General features: G+C 39.0%; 2 protein-coding genes across 2 annotated transcripts in view; one reads left to right on the top strand and one right to left on the bottom strand.

Moving 5' to 3' along the window:
- Window positions 1–418: 418 nt before the first annotated feature.
- The window catches only part of LOC135207951 (uncharacterized), a 21,567-nt gene continuing 11,891 nt past the window's right edge, over window positions 419–10,094 (top strand). Inside the window, exon 1 of the mRNA XM_064239936.1 lies at window positions 419–642. The gene's annotated coding sequence lies outside the window, so the exon portion shown is untranslated. The remainder of the gene's footprint in view (window positions 643–10,094) is intronic.
- On the bottom strand, window positions 5,407–9,118 carry LOC135207949 (TWiK family of potassium channels protein 18-like). The gene has a single exon (XM_064239933.1). It carries the CDS (start codon window positions 8,753–8,755, stop codon window positions 7,637–7,639), a length of 1,119 nt encoding a protein of 372 aa, XP_064096003.1. The 5' UTR covers window positions 8,756–9,118; the 3' UTR covers window positions 5,407–7,636.

The following is a 10,094-nucleotide window of genomic DNA, read 5'->3' as shown; positions in this document are numbered from 1 at the left end:
AAGGGGCAAATAAGTGCATATTTATATATCATCATTACAAGGATTTACAAGGATTAGGATGTCTCAAAGACTTGTTAGTCCATCTTAAGAGGAGACATCGTGTGCTCACTTATCTGTAGGAGCAGCTTTTATTGTGCATTCACAGTGGCCTAATGATTTTGTCTAGCTTTCTTTTAAACTCTTCCACACTTGCTGTTTACAACTTCTGGTGGCAGTTTATTCCATGTCTCACATATCTTGTATGTAAAGAAGTTCCCACAATGGGATGTGTTGTATCTCTTTAGCTATAGTTTCCATCCATTATTTCTTGTCTTGTTTTCGTTTAATGTAAATAAGTTACTGTATACTTTTGTTGTGCCTTTGAGTATTTTAAATGTTTCTATTAGTTGTTCTAGCAATCGTCGTGTTTCTAAGCCATACATGTTCAGGCTCTCAAGTCGTCTTCGGTAACCTATTTGCCTGATGGGTGGAATTAACTTCGTGGCTCTTGCTTGTACTCCATCTACGTATACATAAGCACTCATTACACTGGTACTGGTATAATTCTTGTGTCGTTTATTAGAGCCTTTTCTCTTTCTTTCCAGAGGACAAACATTTGCATGATGCGAAGTCGTTTCTTCGCAGTGGGTGTCTTGGTAACAGGTAAGTTATTTATTTTTAACGTTTCTATAATACTGGGTATGTTGTGCAGAGGTAAGCTCAAGCGTGTATGTTAATTTAAGAGAGATGCTGTCTTATTTAAGAGAGATACTGTCTTTAAAATATTCGAGTTAAAGACTGTTCAGGTTTGAGTGCATATCATTTTGACTGTACTCGGGTCCATGTATTGGGAATTATTGTGTTACTCAAGGCATCGTCACATTTCTGAATGTTACAAAGTCCCCCGGAATCCCTGTCCAGAAGGGTTTGAACTTGGTACCAGTTAGCCATGTTTGAGCAAAAATTACAAAAATAATTTTACAGGTGACCCACTCAGTTGGTAACTGTAGACGCATTGCCCTTAATATCATTTTTTTTAATGTTTAGTTTGCTTCTTCTCAGTAGACTGAGGAAAGAAATTGATAAAATCCTTAGAAAGAAACAAGAGGATTGTAGAAAATGCAGGAGTCATTAGAGCTATTATTTGTGTTAAGGCGTATTGTGCAACAGTTTATGGATTGAAGATTCCTTTCTGGTGGCCTCTGTTAGATATGTGAAGCGAATTAAAAATATTCATGAATAGAGTAAATTCAAAGTCAATTTTGAAGGATTCTTGTTAAGCGACTATGCAAGTAAGTACTGGAGTGCTGCAGGGAGGGTTATATCGTCTTTATTGTTTTTTTGTTCTGTATAAAACTGCTATAGTATTGTGGAAGTATGCGGTTCAGGGGATAATCCTTCGGTAGCTTAAAGATTTTGTAATAAAAAAAAAGTTGTTGGAGCTTTGAAAGATGAGTTAGATTTTCAAAGTGGGTCCCGTAATCTCTCAACCTGCGTCTTGATCACCTACGGACAGAAACCATCAAAATTACCTTACATTTTTGGTCGTCATAAGATTACTGAGATGTATTTGGACAGATTAAAAGATAATCATAGATTACTCCCTTACCTCATCCCTGTCTAGCCCCTCTCCCGTACCTCCCTCCTTCCCTTACCTCCCTCCCTCCCATTTACCTCCCACGGCTTAAACTGACGGGTGTTCCCCGTTCGCGCAAGTCTTGGGAGTTTTTCAAAACTTGGCTGTCGTGTTTTAGGCGAGGCCATCTTGAACCTTCCCTAATCAGGGACCTTTGCCAACTCGAAGACTTTTATTGGTAATAGATTATGAGGTCGAACGCGTTTTAAGCGTTTTCGCTGCCTTTATTGCAAATGCCTTGATAAGTCAGTCATAGAATTAGCGAGGAAAGACCTGCTTGCTAATTCTATGCTTTGACTTATCAAGGTATTTGCAATAAAGCCCAAGAAACGCTTTCGACTTCATAATCTGCCACCCTCTCTCTCTCTCTCTCTCTCTCTCTCTCTCTCTCTCTGACTGGGGTGGTTGTATAACTAAGTCACCAAAAATCGTTTCAATTTTACCTCTCGAGTGTACTTCTCTCCATTTACTTCAGTAACACCTGTCAGTCCATCTCTTATAAACATTTTAAGATGAGGTCAATCCGTGGGAATCAGTAACTCTAGATTAGGTATTCCTTCCTGCTTCCGTTTTCCCGCGCATACTAGATGTAAAGCCCATAATTTTATTATAGGCAAACGAAGTTGCCTTTGATATAATTTAGAGTTAAGTTCGAAAGTTGAATAATGAATTTTCAAAATTACCCATCTCGTTTCGGACACACGATTCTGCCGCATTGATAATAAAATCATAACCCCATTTGAAGTGATTAAGGAAGAATGGTATTGCCAAAATCTGATGATTTTATTAATGATGTGCCATCTACAGTTCTCCATTTATTCTTTTTTATATGACCTTGGATAGGATTGAACCAGAAACATATGTTGTTATGAGGAAGGAATGATCCCAGTCTAGAGGTGGACGAGGGAAATGAAATCCATTAGAAAAAGATGTAGTGGGCAGACCTAACTGTTAGTTTAAGCGACTGTGCTCCAAAGCCGATATTGAATGATCTCCCAACAACTTGCATGTAGGTGATCATGATCACGGACTAAAGATTGTATATAGTCCCTGGTGAATGCAAAAGCAATGTCCCAAAAGGGGAAATGTTGATTAGAAAGATCTTTTTTTCTGCCCCTGTTTAAGCAAGATTAAAAAAAAAAAGATAGTTTGATCCTAGGAAATATTCACTTTGTAAAATCCACGTATCGGTAAAGTTACGAAATGTTTTGATAATATTGCTATTGACACATTGAGATACCACATCCACGTAACGAAAATTGACTTTCAACCACTTAATATTAGACGAGTAGTACTCTCTCTCTCTCCTCTGGTAATAAAAGTTCACTCTCGACGTGGTTCGGAAGTCACGTAAAGACGTTGGTCCCATTGTTGCTAAATAACCACTGGTATCATGCAACGTAAAAACACCATACAAACAAACTCTCTCTCTCTCTCTCTCTCTCTCTCTCTCGTAGTAAAACCAATCTATTTTTCTCTTTAATTTACACATAATCTTTTGTTCTCACTTAGAAAAACCAAAGAACCAGGAGGGAGAGAGAGAGAGAGAGATCTCAGACTGAGGTCCGCCGTGTTCCTCATAAAAGACCCCATTAAATTTAGCGACCAACTAAATATTGGTTTTAATCATCTTCGTCACCCCTTATATATATTCTGAGTCAGTTATCGGGACTTCTGTCTCATCCATCAACCTCTTTTTCTCTCGTCCGTTTCGGACGGCAAATTTCTGACCCATTACTCATCTCCAGCTATGTTATTGCCAAATAGTCATTCTTTATTTATTTCTTATTAATTTTTGTTTCTAACCGAGAATTGGAGTTTTGGTATGTTGGTCAGCTATGCTGTAGTTTTGTTCCTTGGAGATTTTACCTAATAATTATCATTTTTTATTTTTTTGCAATATCTTCTATAATTTATTTTTTCCTTTTGGGTCTACAATGACTTTCTTCCATAATTCATTTTTTCCTTTTGGGTTTACAATGACTTTCTTCCATAATTTTTTTCCCTTTTGGTTCTACAATGACTTTCTTCCAAAATTTATTTTTTCCTTTTGGGTCTGCAATGACTTTCTTCCATAATTTATTTTTTCATTTTGGGTCTACAATGACTTTCTTCCAGGATTTATTTTTTTCTTTTGGGTCCACAATTACTTGCTGCTTTGAATTTTTTTTTATAAGTCCGAATTTTATTTTCATAGATACTAATATTTATTTTAGATGATGACGAAGAGTCTGGTCTCCTGAACAGCTTTTGTATATATAGTTATTTGTATTCTATAAAATAGGAGATATAGAACTTAATTGTAATATCGATGTCTAAATTATTTTTTCTGGAATGAATTGATTGCGTGGTATTGGTGTTCCCCATTTTTTTAAATTTAAACAGCGCTAAAACTGAATGTTTTTAAAAGAGAAAGAATGTGAAATTTTAAATAAGGAAAACAATGAACAGCAGTACTGATTCCTTGATTCCTTTAATCTAACACTTTTCAGAAAGCTTTTTTTTTTTTTGTCATTTTTTTCATTAAATCAAAATATTTTTTCATTTACATAATTTTCTTCTGATTTGCAGTATATACGAAACTACACTCATCCACATTTAACATTTGTAACCAACTCGGTTAAATGGTCTACCAGAGGCTTTGTTAATTGATTATTTAGGGTTTTATATGTCTGCGACTTTAAATTCAGTATTTTTTTGGATGATGGGAAGGAATTATGATTCAATTTGCACCAGCTACTGACACTGACCGACTTGTCATTTTGTGCTGTCCTGAGGTTACCTTTAATTCCAGTACCTATATTAAGCATTCTTTTATCGACAGGCAAATTATTATGATTCATTATCACAGCTATATGAAAATTGTCAACAAAGCCTTGAGTTTCATTGGCAGACTTTCGCAAAATATAATGCCAGTGTGTGGGAAAAAATGCACGTATAGGGACAATCAGTTATAGTAAAAAGCAGATGACAATAACAGAGAAGTTAAGTAGATGCAAATGAAATAAATATAAAAATTCAGGGAAAGGACACTCGTTTTGAAAACAGCATTGCAACCTTTAGAAAACAGAATTTCATAAAATGTAGAGTAGTTAATATTACCCATTTTTAATCATAAAATTTTTTTTTTTTCACCAGTTCCTTGAGACAGATTTCAACGGACTTGAACAGTTTGAAAGATTGTTTTATGCATTTTACATTATGGCATCCGTATAATCTCTTTATTTTTGGCATATTAATGGTCTTTGAATCGAAGCCAGTTGATGATTTATATTATGAAAGATAGCAACGCTAGCCACTATTAATACATAGAATGCAGTTCTACACTATTAACTAGACTGTTTGTGCATTTTCTGTGTAGGAAAATTATAAGCTGGCCCTCTGCCAATGCTAACACCGCCATGAATACCATTATTTTAAACTTATAAATATCTCGGATAAAATTTATCAATTGTGAAATCTGGATTTACAATAAAGTAACTCCCACTATATGTTATCTCTATGGATAAAAATATTTTGTCCTGAAATACTTCGTTAACTTTACTTGTGACTATTTTTCTTGGTATTCAAGCATCACTTCAATGAAACCCTTAGTAGTATGTCAGAAGTAGATTATGATTAGCTATTTAAGATAATAGATTATGTATAACCCTAGCTAAATATTAGTTTTTTTTATTACAAGTTACTAATAATTTTCCAGTTAGCTTATAATAAAAAATTTTTTTACTTAATACACAAAAGTGAAAAATCGGTTAAAAATAAATTCTCAGCTTTCGTAAGTTGTGACATAGGCTTTATTGCCTAAAAAAAGAGAAACAATTATATAAATAAAGTGCGGGTTTTATATTCCGTTTGACATTGGTTGAACCTCGTACCAACAAGGTTATATTATATTTTCCTGGTCCATTATGTATTACTTTCGTCTCTTGCACACGTACATACATATCTCTTGTCTCTCTCCTCAACCCGTCGAGGATCTTTGATAATCTCCGGAGGAAATTATCTTTAAAATTAACTAATTTATTTTTACAAATTAACATCGTCGTTTAACCGAATGAATCCTCCTAACCTGGTCACAACGAGAGCTTCCCTAGTAACGGAATACCACAGACTTCAATCTTATCTCGGGATAGATGTGACGTTGAAGATATATAATCGTTCCGTGAGGATTTTCAAAGACCTTTGTTGTCGGGAGGTAGCGAGTGATTTTCGCATCCTACCCTTGTTTTTAGTTTATACTTCTTTGTTCGTCAGTCTTTCTGTTCGTTCTTTCTATCCTCGGTTCTTGCATTCCCCCCTTTTTTTTCTGTAAGACTCTGAGAGGCGAAACATCTCGAGCAGAACTAGGCGGAGGACGGCAGACGAGAATAAACACAAGGGGAGAAAAGCCATTATATATAAATATTTTTTAAAACAAAGTCCTTACTCTGATTCACCGAGAGAGGAAGTTTTATTTTCGGTTAGCCGAGGGGGAAAAAGTAACAGATTTAATTATAATTGTATTTATGTTGTGGCCTTCCCTTTTGTTGTTATAGCTGCATAGCATCGTGGTATCATAATTGACGTATATCAGAGGCTCAGTAATTCAGTTATACGATAGAACCTGTTGTAAAAAGAGATTCATTTTTGCCTTATAGTTGATAAGTAAGATCCGACGCTTTCGTGTTACTGGCCAATTTGTGATTTTCATTTTCAAAAAAAGCTAATAAATTTTGATACGATGATCAAAATCCTTGATTATTTTAAAGTTGTCAGAGCTAAAACAAATTGATATACTGCGAAACAAAACTCTCTCTCTCTCTCTCTCTCTCTCTCTTTCCTGGTCACCATTACATAAAAGTGCCTTTGTTTTCTTTGATTTTTCGTAAGCCTTTCGTGGGGGAAACCACGTTTTCTTATGTACTGATAATAAAAGCTTATTGGCTTCTTAAGTACGTTTATTAATTCATTTTGAAATAATCATCTCTGACAGATTTGTACTGAAGAAACAAAAGTTTAAGTAGGTAAAATAGAGAATCATCGTAGATCTGGCAAACTTTTGTTTCTGAAAGCTTGTGCCCGCGTCTACTTTTTGTTTAAAAAAAACTTATTAATCTGAACTAAAACTAAATATTTGTCGTCCTTACAGCTACTCGCTGTTACACTAATTAAACATTTAGCCTTGCAGGTGTTTCGTGCACTTCGGGTTTTAAAAGAAGAATAGTGTTCGACGGTGTGAGCGTTCAACACATTTGGCATGAATGTTCAGTGTGCATTTCCGTCTCCATTAAACTAAATTCGTGTTTTTCGTAACCATGGCGTCCACCTTCTAGGTCGTTTCCATTTCTTTTGCATCTCAGCTACGCCATCTTGGTTATGTGTCAAATATTGCCCAGAACCAACAACATTAAATATACATTAAAAGTCGTGTGTAGTTCATAACTGTATTTGAGTCGCGCACAAAACCTCACTCAACACTTTCTCAAGGTACAATTTGTCGTCTGAGGTGCCTGGGAAGGGTGGGGTGTGTGGGGGGGTGGGGGGGGTGTGGGGGGGGCGAGAAGTTGCCCATAGCTCCCACTATGAAACTTGGCACATCCACACCCACCTTGAATTATCATCTCGAAATTCCTCTCACAGTACCTAGTGCCGCCACCAATGTTCATTGGTCAAGAGAGAGAGAAAAAAAACTAAGTCTTTTACACCGAACATTAGTCTTTGTTACACTACTACCTAAAGGTTGTTTTACCATTTTTGCAGCCTTGGTTGTTTTTGGGAGATCTCATTCGTGGGGTGGGTTAATGTTTTTTTTTTTTTTGTTTACTTTCGTACTTTAAAAAAAAAATCATTTCAAGTGATTTGTTCATGAGCCCCGTGTCTGTGTCTCATCTCCCCCTTTTCTAAATTCTACGGTTCGGCTTCTTTCCACAAAGCCGACGTAGAAAATAGCCATATGTTCAAGTTTATCACCTTTGGCAGCACGTAACCGGTGCCGTGGAAAATGAATTTGGTTCCGTCTAACCCTCTCCGACAGACGTCTGTCTACCTCCGTCTGACAGACTTTCTCATAGACTTCGTACGCCCGTGCATATGCTGCTGACGGGGAGGTTCTGGGTACATCTGCTCGTCGACGTACAGCCCAAGCTTCACCCCGCAGAAGAACAGCTTCTCCTTGAAGTCCTGCTTGAGTTCCCGCAGCTTGAGCATGATCTCTTCCTTCATGAGGGTGTAGCACATGGCTATGAGGCCCATCCCTATGAGGAGGTACATGAAGTTGATGATGAGCTTCGTCTGGCTATCCTTGGCCCCGCCCGTCCCCGGGACGAAGTCCCCGATGCCTATCTTGGCCAGGGACGTGAACGAGAAGTAGCAGGAGTTGAGGTACGACCACCCCTCCCACTCCGCGAACATGATGGTCCCCGTCAGCATGTAGAAGACCATGACCCACATGCAGGCGGTGGATGGGACGATGATGGGCTCCTCCCACTGTTCCTCGGTTATCTCGCCCTCCTCCACATTCTTGTTCTTCGTCTTGATGCATCTGTACATCGCGCGGTACAGGAACTTGAAGGATTTGGCGAACACCCGGCCCATGCCCATAAAGTAGACGATGTAGAGGGGTATCCCCAGAACCGCGTACAAGATGGTGGCTATCTTGCCCCACTGGGTCCTCGGGGTCATGTGGCCGTAGCCGATCATGGTGAAGACGCTCAGGCAGAACATGAGGGAGGCCGGGAAGGTCCAAACTTCCGTGTGGGAGCGCCCGTCGTAGCGCTCCTTCCTGACCACGTAGACGATCTTCTCCTGGAAGCTGAAAAGCGTGTTATTGACGTCCTCGTACCACCGGTCCTTGTGCAGGACGTTGAGGTGCTCCGTGAAGTTCCACAGCTTCTTAATCGTGTCGTTGTGGATGAGGGACGTTCTGTTGGTCATCCACTTCTCGGGCTTCTCTTCGATCGCCTTGAAAGCGAACGCCCCCATGATGGCGTAGGAAACGACGAGGCCGCCCACGCCCACCTGCGTGCACATGAAGGAGATGAATTTGCGGTAGCAGTTCTTGCAGCGGGTTCTCGAATCCTGGGAGGACGAAGAGGATGTCCCGTAGGATCTTTGGGAGGCCATCCCGTGAGACCTTTGAGACGCTCGGCCTCTCTCCACCATCTTTTAGGACAGTTTTTGTCACTCACTGTTCACAGGAACCTTTATTATTACACTCTGATACAGTCACTGCATCAGGTAGAATAAATACTTCGATTAGAATGAGATACACACTTCTTTTAACACTGATGGAACACCACTTTGTAATTCACATTTTTTTCAGTCCCAGTTTATTTCTCGTCACGTTTTAGAATAACCTTCGTAAGTATCCAGGCTACGTTCCACGACGGGTAGTACAGCAGGTTCCATACCAAAAACTCCTTCGCAAGATATCGAAACCAACGGTTACAGAAGGCGATGGGTGGTCGGGAGAACTTTTACTACCGTCTGTCTCTTGGCCAACGCAAGCAACACTGCGTCTGTGTATTCTGCCCAGCCCCTCCCCGCCCTTGTGTGTGTGTGTGTGAGTGTGTCTCTACCTACGCACCTCTCATCACTCCCAAGGCCTTCCTTAATGACCTTAGGGCAATTCTTTCCACTCGTTTATTGCCCTGGTCCTGTGTGCCATTGATGACCACGATTAGTCCTTTATCTCCCACGAATGCATCCTCGTCGACGAACGAAGAAATTCCTCTTATTTATTAATCCGTCAATGGGTCGCTTTAGATCGCCTCCCACAACTGGGATTGGCACGGTGCCACCCCATACCCAAGACTTGATGCTCAGCATATACAGACACGCATATAAACCCTCTGCTACTACTATACTTTACTACTACACAGCTGTCTCCAACTCCTCCTAGGATCCCTCTTTCTCGCCATACGTAACTCGGGCGACTATGATTCATTCACACAGTTTACAGAATGTATTCAAATGCAGATGGGAAATATTGCGTATCCGCATATCGATTTAATTATGACATGACAAGTTGTGTGTCAATAATTCCTTAGATTTTCTTCTACGTCTAAATGAAAAAATACATCAGATTCCTCTTTCACACATTGTGTCCGTGTATAACATGACCACAGGTATCTTGAGATTGGAAAGATACAAAAAGGGAAAATAAACATATATCCATTTCACAAATATTCCAAGTGTCAAAACGGAGTTCCTCGTCGTCATCTCAGGACAAAATTAGTTCAGTTGAGGTATAAGGTAACGAAATGGCAGCATTAATTAAGAATAAAATTGTTGAGACGCTGTTCTCAGTCACTAACGGTTGCTTGTGTGGAAGTATAGTAGTAGGTATCCCCAACTCCTGGACATTTTGAAAACTTATGAATCCTGAAAAATTATCAACAAACTAAAATGACAAGGGCGGCGACGATGGTGAGCTGAAACAATAAAAATGCAGCAGCAAAATCCGATAGGTTTTGCGATGTTCCTCTAACTAACGTATTCT

This window comes from Macrobrachium nipponense, chromosome 34 (assembly GCF_015104395.2).
Source record: "Macrobrachium nipponense isolate FS-2020 chromosome 34, ASM1510439v2, whole genome shotgun sequence".
Lineage (NCBI taxonomy): Eukaryota > Metazoa > Arthropoda > Malacostraca > Decapoda > Palaemonidae > Macrobrachium > Macrobrachium nipponense.
This window is presented reverse-complemented; position numbering and strand designations above follow the sequence as displayed.